This window comes from Prionailurus viverrinus, chromosome E2, assembly GCF_022837055.1.
Source record: "Prionailurus viverrinus isolate Anna chromosome E2, UM_Priviv_1.0, whole genome shotgun sequence".
In the NCBI taxonomy this organism is placed as follows: Eukaryota; Metazoa; Chordata; class Mammalia; order Carnivora; family Felidae; genus Prionailurus; species Prionailurus viverrinus.
The window spans coordinates 52,623,779-52,641,744 of NC_062575.1; the positions used below are offsets into that span (position 1 = coordinate 52,623,779).

Here is a 17,966-nt window from a genome sequence, read left to right on the forward strand (position 1 = left end):
CTAGACACCATTTGTCCGCCCCATTTCCTCCTGGGCTGGATGCCATCAGATCCGCTGTGTGGCACCAAGTGACCTGGCAGCTGGGACTGTGCTTATTACTGGTTTGTGTCAGCAACTGGCTGTCATCTGCTGACTTCCTGAGAGCATGGTCTAGGGAAAGGAGAGCGGTGAGCCTCCTCTCTAAGGGCTCAGAAGGGAAATCCTGTTGGCTGCTGTCTCCTCCGGGGACCAGCCCACCGCCCTCCTCAATGGGATCAGGGTCGCTCTCGACCCCCAAGATACAGAAAGGCAGCCCTGACTTCCAATTTCCTCAGGGACATGCAATGCAGCGGCTCCAGCCCGGCTCCACGGCCCTGGGCCGGGGTCCTCTCTGGCCACAAGCTCCTTTCCGACACAAAACCCAGCTAGGCCTTCCCCACCTCTCCACGGCACAGCGGCCTGGGGGGGGGCCTGTGCCTGTCAGGGGAAGCCCCTGCCCCTGGGGAGGACACATGCCTTCCTCATTCTCCCGGTCCTGCTTGCTGCTCTCAGCCAGCCTCCTCGCTCTCTCCTCCTCCTCCTGCTGCTTCTGCTGGATCCTCAGGTACAGGGCCCTCTGGGCTGAGGGCAGGAAGTCGGGGACACCGGCGCCCGGCTTCGGCCGGCCTGGGGGCCCTCCCTCAGAGAAGCTGTCGGGCTCCAGAGGGTGCTCGGGGAAGAGGTGCTCCCCAGGCTCCCCCGGCAGCTCTTCGTAGTGCCCGTAGTCCTCTGTGGCAGGGAAGAACCGAGGGCTCGTGTCGGGAAGGGCCTTGCGGCACCAGCTCCATCCCACCTGCGCGCCCTTAACTGGAGAACCCCCACCCCCTGATGGCAATGGGTGACGATGTGCAGCCCGTCCCTTCCTACCCTCCCCAGGAGGGTCCCCACAGAAGGCCCAACAGCAGGGGACGGAGCAGCCAACGGGGGTCTCCCCACCCAGGATGCAGCCACTGAAAAATGGGGTTCACAGCACGATTTAGTGATGTGGGCGGGCAAATGCTCATGAAGTGAAAACAAGACGCAACGTCGTACAGATGTTTACAAAACGCAACAAAAAGGCTTTGCAGACAGACAGAAAACAGTCCTCTGGGAGCGAGACTCGGGAGAGAGGGGCCCCCACGTGCTTCTGATCTGTTCTAATTACCGGTGAGGGGCATTCAGTTTATGGTTTCTGTTTTCCTCTTTTTTTAAGTTTTATTTATTTAGGTAAGCTCTACCCCCGACGTGAGGCTTGAACTCACAACTCCAAGATCAAGAGTCGCGCGCTCTTGCGACTACGCCAGCCATGCGCCCTCTTTTTATGATTTCTTTGTAATAATCAGAAAAGAAAAACACTGCATCTCGTAGAGAGCTCGTAATATGAGCTCGGCCACGGTGACCAAAGACTTGTAAAGAAAAGGAAATAACTAAATGTTGCTATGGCCACATGTCAATCCAGGGGCTCTCGGGTGATCCCTCCTTCTCCCTCCCTCCTTCACGGGGTCCTGAACTCTGCAAATGCTCACGAGCGTGCGACTGCATTTAAGGGCGGGGGCGGGGGGGCGTCTCTCTCACATGGCGTCTAGGAAGCACAGGGCTCGAGGGTCGGGGTCTGCCTTCACTCCTGAAGGGCAGGCAGGGGCCTGCTGCACGTGGGGACTGTGTGTGCATGCGTGCGTGTGTGCAGACAGAGAACGTGTAGTCAGCGCCGCCCCACACGTAGAACGTTCTGCAATGACGAAATATTCCGTATCTGCACAGTGCAACCTGGCTACCACTATCCTCCACGGGGCTACTGAGCATCTGAAATGTGGCCAGTGCTACCAAGAGGATAATCTGTAACTTAATAGAAACTAAAAGGCTTAACGCGATTTGTAAATATTTCATGCACAAAGCATATGAAGGAAGAAGTGAAAGGCCACCCTCTTCTAGCCCCTGAACTTCGTGGGCAAACCTGCACTATGGGGCAGGAGCCTAGCGCGGTGCCGGGCACACGCCGTGAACAACAGTCCCAGTCGCCCCTGCACAGAACAAACTACTCGTCGGCCGTACGACTGAATATAGTAACCACCACTGGGCGGGCACACTTCAAATGCATAGATTTCCGGATAAGGAAATAGGGGCGAATTACTTTAGAGGCACCTGCTGTGAACAGCTCGCCAGACTTGGTTTTCCTCCGCGCCCAGGCCTTTTTCCATGCACGTTCTACACGTTTACGAAAGGAGGAGGGGCCCGTGGGAACCACGGCACCTCCCTCACACAGCCTGCCTTTCTCACTCCCGCTTCCAAGGCTCCCGCTCCTTGCCGAAAACACTGCTCTGTGGCTCCGGGCACCACCGAGATGCCGGAGGCTCACACTGACCCCCAGCCTGGTGGTCTCCCTGATGCCCCGCGAAGTTTCCCCACGGCTGTCAAACGGGCACCTCTTGCTTAACGGGGCGGCTGAAGTGATCTCTTGTGGGTGCTCAGCACCCACAACTCGGCGCTCTCCAGCAGGACGTTCCGGCATCAGGGACGGCGTGAGCATCCGCCCAGGTGACCCTGCCTCGAGGCCGGCGTCCCCATTTGCTCCTTCCTGTCTTATAACATGTGCACGAGGAGGAATGTAGGCCCCACGGCGTTTTCTCCAAACTCGCTACTTCCTGCCCCGTCACGGCCAGCTCTGCCCAGGACAACTCCATAGCATTCCAGAAACTTCCCTGATTCCACTCCAACCCCTACTATCCACCCCCTCGAATGCCTCTGCCTATACCCTACCATTCTTCCAATGAGGCCACCTCACCGGGGCCGTCGGAGTCCCCACGCTGGGACTTCTGTCCCTTCCCTTTCCCAAGTTACACGGCTGCCCTTACTTTTCTCAACCGAGCCGACGGACCGGGGTCTCCGCCCCTTGGCCTCTTCCCCTTCACATCCCAACTCACGCTCCCTTCTCAGAGAGGCCCCTGCTGGCCATCCCCACGCGGCACAGCCACTCCCAACCTGCCTCTGCCCCGACCGTCTGCCACAAGCTCTCCGTTTTACTTTTTCGAGAAACGATCTCTGCTGAAACGAGCGTTATGTGTTTATTTACACGTCTCCTGTCTGCTTCCCTGAACTAAAACGCAGCTGAGGCAAGGCCTACGGCTGCCCTGCTTGCTCTGACCCCAGGCCTGGCAGCAGTGGGCACATCCCAGCCTTCCCGAAGGCGGCACGTGACCTCCTAGGGATGCAGCGCCATGGGCCGGCCAGCACCCTGTCAGACACTGAAGCTGTTACCAGGACGCATTCTTGTTTCAGCCAGGAGGGAAGGAAAGACGGAAGGAAGACGGTCGGTCGATAGAACACCAGCAGCTCCAAGCCAAGGACCGTCCGGGAGGAGCCCACACTGGAGAAGGCGCTTTGGCCTCAAAGCCCAATGCCACCCCGCACCCGCCCCTCGGGCTTCCAGGCAGAGCAAGCGACAATCAAGTAAACCAGACTCATCACGTCACAGGACTCCCTTCGACCTCAACGGGGTGGTGAACCCCGTCACTGAAAACGTTCAACCACTCACGGGACAGAGATGGAGTCGGATTCATGCTTCCAAAGACTCGGACCAAGGAGGAAAGCCAAGTCCCCGATGACGCTCCCCTGCGCGAGCCGCAGCGGCCCAACCCAGCCCCCACCCGGCCCCCCGCGCACCTGCGTCCCCGATGAGTCCGGGTTCCGTCTCCATGCCCTCGGGCTGCTGGTAAAAGTTTTCATAGAAGTTCTGAGATGGCGGGATGGGGGGCATCATTCCAGAGTGTGGGGAGTCTCCAGGACCATAGGGCATCATTGGGGGGCCACCGGGGCCCATGGGCGGGCCAGGGTTCATGCCAGGACCCATCGGCATGTCGGGGTGCATGTCGGGGTGCATATCAGGGTGCATGTCCGGGTGCATGTCGGGATGCATGTCGGGATGCATTGGGCCCCCCATGGGCCCCGGGGGGCCCATGTTGGGCCCGGGGCCCATTGGCCCCGGGGGTCCTCCGGGTCCAGGGAACCTAGGAGGAAGAAATGCACCTGTGAGGGGCTGCAAAGCACGCGTGGTGGCCATGCCCTCGAGGAGACACGGTGGCATCCGTGAGGCTGGTCACGGAGGGCTCCAGACCAGGCTCGCAGTGAGACCCCCGGCACAGAGGAGCCCGGCTGAGGCCAGACCAGCCCCACCAGACGGAATCTGGGGCCCTGGGGCACTCACCTCACGCCCAGCTTCTCAGCCAGCTGTCCTGTGGGCCGCACCACGATCTCAAACAAGGAGGGGATCTTCTTGTTGTACATGTCCTGCTGCTGCTGCAGCTGCTGTGGGGACAGCGGCTCGTGCACAGGCATGGGCATCTGGGGGGGCCCGGGAGGCGGAGGGGGAGGTGGGGGCGGGGGCGGGGGGCCGCCCTGCATGGGCCTGCCGTTGGGAGAGGTCGGGGCCGGGGGGCCGGGGGGCCGAGGAGGGGTGGGCAGGAGGCCCACACCAGGGGGGGGTTTGGGCAGGGGGTTGATGCCCTGCTTCTTCAGTTCCTCCACTTCCTTCTCGTCCTCAGCGCCCGCCTCTGCGTCATCAGCCAACATCTGCCGGTGAGAACAAAGCGGGGGGGGGGGGGGGGGGGGGGGGCGACCAGGATGAGGTAGGGACCAGGCCTCCCGCGCGGGAAGCTGAACTTTCTGAGACCCCTAAAACACAAGGACCCCGCGGCCACCATGCCACGAGGCACGGAAGTCGTCATCCCACACCACTGCCGCCTCTGCTCTGTGACCACCCGGGGCAGGGAAGGGGGCAGACGCTCCTGTTTGCACCAAGACACCTGTTTTTCTCCCCTTAAACTGTACAACTCGATGGCATTAAGTAGTCATGAGGATGCACAACCACCACCTCTATCTGGTTCCGGAACTTCCCCATCACCCCAAAAGGAGGGCCCATACCTATTAGCAGTCACTCCCCTTCCCCCTCGTCCGGGGCCCCAGCAACCACTAATCTGCTTGCCATGTCTACGACCTGCCTATTCCGGAGAGTTCACTAAAGCATACACTGCCCGGCCTTTTGCGACTGGCTTCTCTCGCTCAACACGTTTGCCAGGTTCAGGGCGCCTGGGTGGCTGTCGGCTGATGGTCAGACTTCGGCTCAGGTCATGATCTCAGGGTTCAGGAGTCCGAGCCCCAGGTCAGACTCACTGCTGTCAGCGCGGAGCCTGCTTCGGATCCTCTGTCCCCGCCTCCCCCACCCCTCCCCCGTTTGCGCTCTCTCAAAGCTAAATAAAACATTTTAAAGAATGCCAGGTTTACCCACATTGTAGCACGTGTCACCTACTTTATACCTAATACCCTATTGTCCCGTGGCCAAACTGTTTATATAAACGATGTGCTTTCTGCCGAAACACATCCTTTCCTTCCGGGATTCTGGAATTTTGGTACATGCCAGGCACAGGCGCCACTCTGAGCACTGAGCCCCTTGGGCGTCCCTGGTATAGAACATTCCACGAGTGCTATCACAACCTGAGGATTAAGCACGGTCCTTGGGACTCCACGGGGCAAGGACTCTTGGACGCTCACGCCTGGTTTCTCCAGCCTTGGCCCGCTGTGGCTACACGTTTGGTCCTGGGACCGCCCCCGCCCCCCGCCAGGAAACGACTGAACCTGGGCCCGGGGCCACCTTAGGGACCTCAGCACAGATGCCTTCGTGGATCCTAACATGGGGCTCAGAGATGCTTCAGCAGCTAGCAGCTAGCATCCCAGCCCCGGCACCGCTCAAGACCGCCCCCCCACTCCTCCCTCCCCGCAGCGATGGCGGGAGCGTGGGTGGTGGGAGCAGGGTCTCCAGGTGCGTGTCAGGCCGGTCTCGGCTCTTCTCTCTCCTGTCAGGAATGGTACCTGCACCTGGGGACAGCAGGGTCTGCCGGAATACTCGACCAATTGACAGAAAACATCTGTCCCTTAGAGCCCCGCTACTCGAGGCGTGGTCTGAGAGTGGACCTGCTGAACTGGAACCGCATCTTAACAGGTGCCTGGGACGGTGTGGGCGACCCTGCCCCGAACCAGCAGTGCCTCTCAGCGGCGAGGCAGGCCCCGGCCCTGCATGCTTCACCTCCCTGACGCTCGGTCCACTTCCCGCCCGGCGTACTGGCCCCCGGGCCCCCTCTGCTTCTCGACCGAGCACGTGGCTGCTGCCTGGGCTGTGTCCCCTGCTCAGCACGTGCCTCTCACTCTTTTCTTCCACCGCTCACCTCGGGACCAGCACAGGGTCGCCTCACCCAGGCTCCCGTGAACGGCAGCCTGTCTGCAGAGCCTCTGGGCTCCTTGTACATTCCCTCCACTTCCGCGATCCCGGTGCATCATCAGGATCTGCCCAACGACTGGATCCCGTCTCCTCGCCACCGCGTCCCCCAGGGCCCAGGACGGTGCCCGGCAGAAGCTAGGCACGGACGCACATTTGTTGGGTAAATGAGCAAGGAAAACACACAAATGCACCTCCCCCTGCATTCCCTGGGCTCTAGGGAACAGCCGGTTAACATCAGGACCACGGAGGAGGGGAGGGGTGAGGGGTGGGGGGCGCGTGGGGGGGATGAGAGAGTTAAGGCCTTGGCCACCCTGACCCCGCTCTTTGACGTTCCTCTCCAGTGGGTCTCCCCGGCACCCCGCCTCCACCCCCCCTCCCTGGCTCCAAGGCCCTGCCCGCCCCGAAGCCTTCAGTCAGTGCCAGCACGGGGCTGGGGAGACTCCTCCATCCGGAGAGCTGCGGGTAGGTGTTCAGCTCCACCCGGGCACACTTCACCCCACGTGCCTTCTCCACTGGCCACACGCGTGGCTCTCTGAGTGAGGGACCCCCCTCTACTTTCTGAACCCCGAGCCACGATCTGGGGTCTCTCTCCTACACGCTGTTCCCAAGCTACTGCCTGGACCTCCCAAGCGGCCCACCCGCCCCCTGTCCTGGGCCCCGCTGCCTCTGGCCAGGACTCTGCCCCAGCCTCCTACCTGGTCTCTGGTCTCCCTCCCACCGTCCCCTGCTGCACACTGACCCAGCACACATCAATCACAAAGCTAGGTCCTTCCATCAGCGGCAACTCGATGCCCTCAGGCAGAAGGCAGAACCTAACAAGGTTATACCTCATTAACCAGGAACAACCTTGACCTCAGCTTCCTCCCCTCCGGTGGAGGGGGTGGCAAGCTCTGGCCACCGGAGGGGTCACGCTCCCTTGGCCTGCCAAGCTCACACCCAGACGCCCTATCGTTCCCTCCTTGCAAGCGCTGCCTCCTCTGCCCGACGGCCGCTCTTCCTTTGGGTCGCCTCCCGCCACCAGCCTCTGATGGCCTCTGGAGACCAGACATGCCTGTCGCGTGCGCTTCTCTGTACCACTTAACAGTCGGGAACACCCGGCCAGCGTCCCCCTTCCTCCATTAGACCACGGGCTCTGGAGAGCGAGCCTGTGTGCCGTCTTCACTAGCGTCTGCCGGCGCCGGCCCAGCAGCCCGCATGCGCCGGGCGCTACCCGGGACCAGCAGCGTCTCGGCCACCAGGGCCTCCATCTCCTGCCCCACGCCAGGCGGGAGTCTCCCGTCCCAGCCTCCTGGCCAGCTGGAGGACGCGGCCCCCCCGCTGCAGGACTCAGCTCCCCTCACCCCTCGCCAGACCCCAGCTCCACGTCTAGACCAGCTCCCTGCGCTCGTCTCTCTACCCTCCATCTCCCACCCTGAGCCACGCACGTCGCTGCGAAAGCAGGCGCCGAACCACGTCAGAGGGCAGGACGGTGACACGTAAAACACATTAAAGCCGCGTTCCCACCAGGAAAGCCGAACCCAAACCGCACAGCCCTTGCTCAGAGACGCCGAGAGGGACACGTCTGTTCCAGACCTCCCGCGCGTCCCCTCTGGGCCTCTCCGCCTGCAAAGACGGGCACTCCCGGGACCTTTCCATCAGACGAGACACACCAGGGCCCTCCCCTACCAGGATGGATCCTGACTGAGGCCGAGGGTTTCCGAAAGTTCGGAGCAGCCTCTTAGCGGCAAAGGGCACTCACACCCACAGACACGCGAAGGTATGTGAGCCAAGGCTCATCAAGGCAAAGAAATCAGCTTGTGTCGGTTGATTGGCTAGAAAATTCGTAGGTTCCTGCCCCAGGCTAGAAACAATCCGAATCTTCTTCGGTTGATAACTAGACAAATTTACGACCATCCATACAACGGACTCGTACTCACCAACAAACAGCAACGAACTACCCTCAACAACTATTCTCAACAGATGCACTATGCCTGGTGGAAAAAAGCAGATCCAAGAGGTTACGCACACACGTACGTGTGTTTAAAAGCTCTTTACTGGATACGCCTGTTCAGAGAACATTCTCGAAAACACAAACTATAGAGACAGAAAACAGAGCAGTGATGCCAAAGGCTGGAAAATGGAGAAGCACGGAGTCTATAGGGGCAGGGTTTTGGGGGCAATGGAAGACTGAATTTCCTCAATCTACATTTTGGGACGGCTACATGACTCTGTGTTTGTCAGAACTCATAGAACTTCACACTAAATGGGAGGAATTTTACTGGATACAAACTACACCTTGCCAAACCTGACTATAAAAAAACAGAGCGTGTGAGAAAGGACTTCAGGGTAAAGAACCAAAACGTGAGCAACTCACTCCCGAATGGTTCAAGGAGGAAAAACAAAAAACAAAAACAAACGTGCACACACATATATAAGATAAAACAGGACCAAATGGGGCAGAATGTTGCTAACAGACAAATCTGGGTGGAGGAGCAAGCATGCTTCCAAACGTGGAACGGATGGCTGGGAACACGTGTGTCTAGGCGGACAGAAAGGTGTCCGCGAAGTGGGAAAACAGAGCTGAAGGAAGGAAGGAAAGAAAAAGAGCACAGGCAGCTCAGGGGAGGCTGGCCAAGGCCCAGGCATGACTGGCACCACAGTGTGGACCCAGGGGCCGCCCAGAAGCTCCGGGCCCCAGCCCTGGCCAACAAGCTGCAGCTGTCTGGGCAAGGAGGAATGGCCGATGCCTTCATCTGGGTTAATCGGGTCCTTAAAATTCATCTTGAGTTTTACTTTCTGACTACCCAAATTTGACTCTGGTATGGTTTTTCCACCATCTTTTAAGTTTATTTATTTTGAGAGAGAGAAGGAGAAAGAACGAACGGGGGAGAGAGGGAGAGAGTGAATCCCAAGCAGCAGTGTCAGCACAGAGCTCAAAGCGGGGCTCGATCCCATGACCCGTTGAGATCGTGGCCTGAGGCTGAAATCAAGCATCGGAAGCTCCACCGACAGAGCCACCCAGGTGTCCGTCAACACTCGTTTTTAACCCACTGAGACTTAGTTTTTAGATTGGGGAGGATACCGATGCTTTCAAAATGTTTGTAATGGGGAGCTGAAATGTACCATCTGGGTTTGCCTTGGGTTTTTACTAGGGCGTTTAGACCTGGGCTGTGCAAGGCGATGGTCACTGGCCACGTGTGGCTACTGAGTCTTGAAATGCAGCTGGTGCAAACGGAGAGGGGCTCTGAGTAGAAGATAAGCGCCAGATTCCAAAGACACGACAGCAACGAGAACGATGATGCAAAACGTCTTACGTTTTTCGTTATCACTCGCTGAAACGGTATTCTGAACACAGACACACCAAGTTAATTAAGACAAACTGCCTGAAATTGACTTTTCTAGGTTTCCTTCTACTCTAACGTAGCTTCCAGAAAATGTGAAAGGACACCGGTGGCTCGGTTGTGTTCCTACTTGGACAGCACTGGTTTAGAGCACCAGCTCTGAACCTCCAGCAGGGGGCAGGCCTCGGCAAGTCACCTTTCAGTTCTTCTTGTGAGAGGAAGCCACTGCTTACCCCGCTCCCTACCCTGTCAGAGAAACAGACTCTAGACAAGCTGCTCATTACAAAACCCTATCCCCAGGATACCAGATTTCCCAGAGGGCCTGGTAAGGGGAGAGTTCTTCCCACGGCACTGCCCGTGAGCACTGGGGTGCTTCCCTGCTCTGCTCGTGCAGTGCTCACCCCTGACCCCTCAGGCAGACCTGGACCCCACCAGCAACAGAGCGGTACTGACGGACTCCAGAAGCTGCCTCATGTGCTACTCAGACTCGATCCTTTCCATTCTCAAAAAACCGGCCAAAGCTCTCAGACCTGCCGTGAACTAGAAGGCACGAGAGCCTTCGTCTGAAAGGACCTGTGTTCTCCCTCACCCGTTCCCTTAGTGCGTCAGGAAGCCCAAGACAGGAACCTGGGCCCCCCAGAGTCCTCATGACTCATCGGGCAGAACAACAGGTACTAGGATGAGTCTCAAACATCGCCTGGCTGGGGAGGAAGGCCTGGCACAGCACGGGAGAAGCCGCTCTCTCCCGAGAACCTCCAATTACCCTGCGCGTTGTCGGCTGCGTAACGGAATCCTTAAGTCTTAGGAGGAAGCATCTGACGTTTCCGTCAAAATACAACCCACCCAAGTTTCACTCTCCTCCTTGTGCACCGTGGGCTCTCTCTAAAAGATGGCTAAGCCACGCAAGATGTGTTTGCAAGCAACGTTCCTTTCACACCGCTGCCCCCCTCCTCCTGCCGCCCCGCCACGAAAACCGCCCTGGCTGGAGAGAAGATACACGCGAGAGCACCTCAGTTCTCCCCGCAGAGAAAAAGTCCCCGTTCCCTCCCTCACACGGCCCAGCTCCAGGTCAAGGCAAGTGGGCATTCTGGTCCCGCACAGAAGCCAGATGGACGCGCCAGGTCAAGGGGAGGCGCACCTCCTGGTTCCCCTGGAGGCAGCTGTGGCCCCACATTACCCCCAAACGTTACCTTATCCAAGAGCTCTCTCGTCTCCTCGGTCAGGGGGTCGTGGGAGAACATGCAGTCGTCCCCGTTGATGCAGTTCCCCGTCGTGTGGTACAACTTACATGGGAAATCACGTTCACGGGCACGTTAAGGCAAACGTATCGTGTCACAGAACCCACCCGAGCGTGGAATCCAGCCCCTTCTGTTTTGGAGACGGGGAAACGGACACCCAGAGAGGTGAAGTGACCCGCTCGGGGGCTGCATGACGTGCTCGCAGCAGACCCAACAAGAGCCCGTTTTCTCAGGACTCTCCCTCCGGAGGGCTTCCTGCCTGCACCACGCCGGCCTCGGGGCCGCGTCCGCAGGTCCTGACTCCCCGGGAACGATTCAGGTGGAGGATTTGCCCAACGCCACACGGCCAACTGGGGAAGTCTCAGGAAGGGAACAGACAAGGGCGCTACAAATGGCCTCGAGGGTACCCGTAAAGAGAGCGGACGCGTGCGTGGTTAGTTCACTCACCTGCAGGACAGGGAAGGCAGCTCTGCCAGGCGACAGACCGCGAGGGGTCGCCCGGAGAGGCGGACGGAGCGCAGGCGCGGAGGGCCAGCGCGGGTGGCGGGGGCCAGCCGCCGTCACCGGGGAGGACAGGGGAGGTCCTGCACGCTGCGGCAGGTCACGCGTGAGCGCCAAAGGATATCGTGCATGTAGGGGCAGTTCTCGGCTCTGGCACAAAAGCCGGTGATGTAAAATTTGCACAGCTCGCGCTTCTTTGGTAGCTCGATGTCGTGGCTAAAATTACAGTGGTCTCCCTGGAAGAGAGGCGGGAAGAGGTAAGGGGGTGCCACGCTGAGCCCTCGCCGACGCCCACCTGCAACGGGAAGTCCTCCTCTGTCACCGCTGAAGCATGGAGGGACCAACGGCAGGGACGCATGACACCCCCCCCCCCCCAACAGGGCAGGGAGGGCTCACGACGTGGCTTCCCACCACCTTGAAAGTTCTGACAAAGCTGCGCTCCCTTCGCTCGGGCCCTGCCTCCCCGCCCCACGTCCCCGTTCATCCAGGCTCCGCTCCGCTGCCCCGCACCGCTTCGTTCTTATTCTCCCTCTCCCTCCCTGCAGCCACTATTTTTCACCATTTGCTGCATGACGGCCACGCTTCTTCCTTCCTAACGCAACCTCCGTTTTGTTTGGGAAGAACGTGCCCGGCTACACACACATTCTCCAGGCTCGTGTGGAGATACTGTGGCCGATGAAATATAAGCCAACGTCCCCGAGGGAGGACAATACTGCTTCAATTAAAAGAAAAACCAAACCCCTTCACCTATCTTTCCTCTCAGCCCTTAGATGGGACGCCCGGAGCCACAGCAGCCGTTGTGGGACCGGCAAAGATGGCGGATATTCTTAAAAGTAGGAAGGAGGAAGGAGCTTGAGTTCCCCAGGGTGCCACTGACCAAGGCACCAACATCCCTCACCTCAGAGGAACAATGTCTGAGCGTTTAAGCTGGTGGGGCTTGATTTTCCATTATCCACAGACACACTCAGAACACGACACCCGGGTGAACAAAATATAGAAACTGTCCTATGGCTGTTTCCCCTTACTCTCAGGAGTGGCTACTCATTTTTCGTTGGATGTATTACAAGCTTCTAAAAATAATATGAATCGAAACTGTAACACAGAGCGTTTTTTACACGTGTACGCATTTGTTCGTATTTGTTCGAAATGCACAGTTTTTCCTAAGACTTATCACGCGGTGCGGCATTTCCTGGGCATGTGTGCGCCGTTGTCTGTCCACTGCCATCGCACTTGAATACAAGGCTGGCGGCACTCACACCGGGCTACACCCTCAGAGCTCTGCGGTCATCGGCCCACCTTCTGGTATTGAACTCTGCTGTGAAATTCAAGGCTGGCCTGCTTCACCCCACCTGCCTTTTTATCTAGAGGTCGTAACAAATTCCCTTTCCAACGCTAAAGTCCAGTAACTTCACCAGAGCACGTTACATCTTTGCAAGAGCGTCTTCCCCAGCATCTCTTGTAGGCGGTCACTTCCACCCTTACCCGGCCACCGCCCCCAATTAGTGTGGCTTCTAGAACATTCCCAGAGGCCTGAGCATCCTCCGTGAGGTGGCTGCCTTGCCTTGCTCCGGCAGCCAGGCACTGTAACTGGCCCCTTACCCACGTACACCGCCCCTCCACGAAGTATTTGCAGATGACTTTGCCTTTCTTGTCGGACTGCTGGTGGGGCTTGTCATGGTCGCTCCTCCGGTAGCTCCCGCCACCATCCTGTCAGGAACACAGAGTGTGAGCGTAAAGGGGAGTGAAAAGGAAGGGTTGGGGGGACAACGCAGGCTGGGGGAGGCGGGTTCCGCGGGAGTGACAGAAGTCGGCCGGTGGGCACGAGCATTCCCTCGACAGAAGCGTCTTCTCGTGACAAGAGCAGTGTCATGGCCGTGAGGGGTGTGAGCCCCAAGGCAGGGGGCGCCGGCGCGGACAGGAGAAGTTCTGCCACTCGGAGCTGTGGGCAACCGAAGGGCACCACACAGCTGTGCAGGAACGCATCCACCTCCCAGGGGGCAAACTCTCCAGGCTGCCTGGATGGGTCACCTAGAACCTTCCACACCTCAGAGATGCAGGTGCTACAGGGATGTGGTTTTAAAAACAGAGGGTCTCACCAGCAGCACACCCACCATGAGAGTTGACGAGAGCTCATCTGTCCCATGGAGAAGAGCGGACGGGAGCAGGAGGATGAACAGGCCTCAGAGGCCAACTTGTTCAAGAAAAGGAAAAGTCCGAGAAGGGGGCCTCGGCTAAGTATCTCAGATCCGAGTGAAGGGTCAACTCACGCCCATGTCCTCGTCATAGAAGTCTTCGTCGTCATTCATTCCGCCCTTGTTCATCCCTCCTCGGCTGCCACCTCGGCCGCGACCCCGGCCCATCCCTTTCCCTCGACCTCGGGAACCCCGGCCACGGCCTCGATTTAACCCTGCAGGGGAGAGAGATGGCGTTCACCTGCTGCCTCTCCCCAGGATCCCGGTCCGGCAGCAGCTGCCAGAAGGAGCCCCGCCGACCCATCACCTCCTGGGCCCCCTGCCCACCTCGTCCTCGGCTATCTTTGGACCGGCGGTACTGGCTCAGTTCCTTGGAGTACTCGTCATAGTCCTCATCTCCCATCGGCTCCTCACTTTCTCCATACTAGGGTTCCAGAAAGGAGGAGAGAAGCAGGTGGCGTGCAGGGAACAACGAGCACTGTCCCTAACTGTGCTCTCCGTCCCCTTACGCCTTTTTATTTGGCTGAACGCCAGATTCAGAGGGCAGATGACCCACCCAAGGCCACCTGCTTGTGCCCCCCCTTACACGCGACAGCCTAAGGTGGAGGGGGGTGTCTAACCTCTGGTAGTGTCTTCACCCCTACAACTCCTCTCCCCTCCCCCCAGGTAAATCCCACAGGGCTGCTCGCACACAAGACAGCTGTGGCTGTAACAACGGGCCGCCAGGGAAAGGTCTCGGGCAGGGACAGAACAATGAACGTGGAAGCTGTGTGCGTGTGTGCGTAGGGGGGGCGTGAAGAAACAAGCACCTGACTGCAAAGGCATCAAACATTTCCAGAAGGCACTCAGGAAACTTGTCTCCAGGGATGGGAACTAAGCTGCCGGGGGCAGCAGCAGTGGGGAGAGGTTTTCACAGCTTTGGTACCCTTCCAATTTTGAACCACGTGAAGGTTTCCTCTATTCCGAAATAAGAAACGAATGTGGAAACGCAGAGAACTGCCACCCGATGCTTTCCTTCCACTGTTTCCAAGGTTTCCCCCAAAAGCGCCCACCAGCCCCCCACTTTCTCCCGGGACTGGAGGAGAGCTTACTTCCATCTCTTCCTCGTAGAAGTCTTCTTCGTCCTCCGGGTGGTCTCCCACGGAGCCCCTGCCCCTTCCACGGCTGCCCCTGCCCATGCCTCGGCCTCGAGATCCTCCGCGGCTGCCTCGGCCCCGGTAGCCCCTGCCACGGCCTCGGCTGCCTGCAGGGCGATTCAGATGGTGAGCAGATGCCCCCAGCAGGAGAGAAGGCAGCCCATTTTCCACCCCCGAGGTCGATCGTTTCCTCCTCCTCCCCAAGCCTTCCTAGCAGCTCCAGGCAGAAGGTCCCATGGTTCCCAGCCCAGGTCCCCTCAGCATTGTGGATGTGCACCTGCTATGGCACTCACTACACAGCCACAAGGGCATCTGTGCGTTGAAAGCTGTACTCACTGTCCAGCTACTTGTGGCTACGGAGCCCCTGTAACACGACCAAACTAAGAGATGCTGCAAGGGTAAAACACACACTGGATTTACAGAACATCATTTAAAAAAAAAAAAAAAAAAAAAGGAAAAGAAAAAGAGTGGGGGTGCCTGGGTGGCTTAGTCGGTTGAGGACCTGACTCTCGGTTTTGGCTCAGGTCACGATTTTGAGATTCATGGCTTCAAGCTGTCAGTGTGGAGCCTGCTTGGGATTCTCTCCCCCCACCCCCTGCCCCTCCCCTGCTCACACACACAATTTCTCTTTCTTTCAAAATAAGTAAACACTGGGGCACGTGGGTGGCTCAGTCAGTTAAGCATTGGACTTAGGCTCAGGTCATGATCTCATGATCTCACGGTTCGTGAGTTCAAGCCCTGCGTCGGGCTCTGTGATGACAACTAGGAGCCTAGAGCCTGCTTCAGATTCTGTGTCTCCCTCTCTCTTTGTCCCTCCCCTGCTCATGCTCTGTCTCTCAAAAATAAATGTCAAAAAAAATTTTTTTTAAATTAGTAAACATTAACAAAAAAATACAATTGCAGTAAACATTAAAAAAAGAGAGAGAGAGAGAAAACAGAGAGAGAAAGGCATAACATAAAATACCACATCTATCTGTTTGGATAATGTGTTAAAGTAAGATTTGGAGTATATGAGGTAGATAAAATAAACTGTTAAAATTAATCTCATCTGGGGCGCCTGGGTGGCTGAGTCGGTTGAGCATTCAACTTTGGCTCAGGTCATGATCTCGCGGTTCATGAGTTCAAGCCCCGCATCGGGCTCTGTGCTGACCGCTCAGAGCCTGGAGCCTGTTTCAGATTCTGTCTCCCTCTCTCTCTGCCCCTCCCGTGTTCATGCTCTGTCTCTGTCTCAAAAATAAATAAGTGTTAAAAAAAAAAAAATTAAAAAAAAAAGGATGAACATAAAAAAAAATTTAAATTAATCTCATCTGTTTCCTTTTATTTTTTCAATGGGACTGCTAGAAAATTCTAAATTCTACGGTGATTTGTGTTATATATTTTTTTCTGTTTAAATGTTTTCATCATTTTTTGAGAGAGAGAGACAGCACGCACACACGAGTGGGGTGAGGTAGAGAGAGAGAGGGAGACACAGAATGTGAAGCAGGCTCCAGGCTGTGAGCTGTGAGCACAGATCACAATGCAGGGCTCACATTCATGGACCATGAAATCGTGACCTGAGCCTAACTTGGACACTTAACTGACTGAGCTACCCAGGTGTCCCACACTGTATTTCTATCGGACGGCACTGGTCTAGAATCTCCCCAAAGAGCAGGGCTTGTCCAGGGAGGTGTCCAGGGAAGACCTGCCAAGAAAATGAATGAGCAGCCACTCTAACAATAAGCTGGGCCTCAGTCAGGGCTAAGTACTGCTGAGCTATAAGGTCCCAGGAACCCTCGTGGGTGGCAGAACCTCGCAGGCAGGAGCCAGTTCTAGAAGGTTTCCGGTGCTCCGCCCTCCCTCACCTCCTAACTGCCACAGTTCAAGGTTCAGAGGCTGCACACCTTGTTGGGTGATAGGAGCTGGGAGGAGTGGGGAGGAGGCTGGGGCAGCCAGCTGTCCGTTACCCTGGCCTGTATCTGACAAGCTGTCCCTTTTCTCTCGCTCCTCACAGCTGAGCAGGAAGTGAATGAAGAAAACAACCCTCGGCCACGAGGGCGTCTCCCCGCCTCCCGCCAGCCTGGCTGCGTCCCAAGCACAGGCCTAGCACCGGGGCTTCTTCTCAGGGCCCTGCGTGTGCAGCCCCCGCCCTTCCCCCGTACTCACCCCTGCACCGAAACCACGGCCGGTCTCTCCTCCCGCACCGGAGGCTCGGCGGCACTGGGCCCCGCGCTGCACCCCGAGCCCCCGCCGCGGAGCTGCTCGGACCTCCTCCCCCCCGCCCCCCCCCCAGAGGCGGCAGGGCCTCACCTCGGCCCCGGCCGCTGCCCTCCTTGGCGCGCCGGTACTGGTTCAGCTCTTTGGCGAAGTCGTCGTAGTCCTCCTTGCCCATATCCTCCTCCTCGTCGCCCTCGTACTCCCCGTACTGCTCGTTCTCGTAGTCTTCGTACATGCCGTAGCCTTTGCTGTCCATCTTGGAGTAGGCCTTCTTGGGCAGGGACGTAGTGTGCGACGGGGGGTACTGCTGGTGGGACTGATGGAGAGAGGGCGTGAGGCGGCCCCGGGGCCCCGGGCCCGGACTGCCAAGACCCCCGCCGCTCCCTCAACTGATGCACCGTCTGGGGGCCTCTGCCACCCCGGCGGCGACACACCAGCCCCCGGCACTCGGGGCACTGGTTCCCAGACGAGCGAGAGCTGGGCGGTGGGCTCAGATGTTTCTGTTCTTCAGAAAGAGCCACGGCTCGAAAGAAAATTTAGAAACACGGACCCCACGATCCCTGAAGAACTGGGGAGGGGAGAGAAAGGGCTATTGCCCAGGGATATGCAATCTCATTTGGGGAGGAGGCCTGGTAGGCAACAGGGGTGCGCCTTTTTATGTACTTATTTTGAGAGCGAGAGCAAGTGGGGGAGGAGCAGAGAGAGAAAATCCCAAGGCAGGCTCTGTGCTGTCAGCACAGAGCCCAACATGAGGCTCAAACTCACAAAACTGAAATCATGACCTGAGCTGAAATCAAGAGTCTGCCGCTGAACCGACTGAGCCACCAAGATGCCCACATCTATCTACCTATCGATCCATCTATTTATTTATAGGGGACGCCGTCTAGGGGATGCCGTCTAGGGACGCCGGGGTGGCTCAGTCGGTTCAACGGCAGACTTCGGCTTGTGAGTTTCAGCCCCACTTCAGGTCCTCTGTCTCCCTTTTTCTCTGCCCCCCTCCCCCTGCTCTCTCAAAAATGAATACTTAAAAAATAATAATAAGTAAGTAAGTAAATAAATAAATAAAAAAAAGTAATCTCTACACCCAACATGGGGCTCGAACTTAACCTGGAGATCAAGAG

General features: G+C 57.7%; 1 protein-coding gene across 8 annotated transcripts in view; it reads right to left on the minus strand.

Moving 5' to 3' along the window:
* The window catches only part of ZC3H4 (zinc finger CCCH-type containing 4), a 44,292-nt gene that overhangs the window by 4,590 nt on the left and 21,736 nt on the right, over nt 1-17,966 (minus strand). For 7 of the 8 annotated variants that reach the window (XM_047834990.1, XM_047834991.1, XM_047834995.1 and 4 more), the window contains 10 exons: nt 16,939-17,161; nt 14,608-14,759; nt 13,844-13,940; nt 13,592-13,731; nt 12,924-13,031; nt 11,449-11,560; nt 10,776-10,885; nt 4,199-4,563; nt 3,658-4,001; nt 496-747 (listed from right to left, as the gene is read on the minus strand). In XM_047834990.1, the coding sequence (XP_047690946.1) occupies nt 496-747; nt 3,658-4,001; nt 4,199-4,563; nt 10,776-10,885; nt 11,449-11,560; nt 12,924-13,031; nt 13,592-13,731; nt 13,844-13,940; nt 14,608-14,759; nt 16,939-17,161 (1,903 nt within the window). The remainder of the gene's footprint in view (nt 1-495; nt 748-3,657; nt 4,002-4,198; nt 4,564-10,775; nt 10,886-11,448; nt 11,561-12,923; nt 13,032-13,591; nt 13,732-13,843; nt 13,941-14,607; nt 14,760-16,938; nt 17,162-17,966) is intronic. The other variant, XM_047834998.1, reaches the window with a different exon arrangement.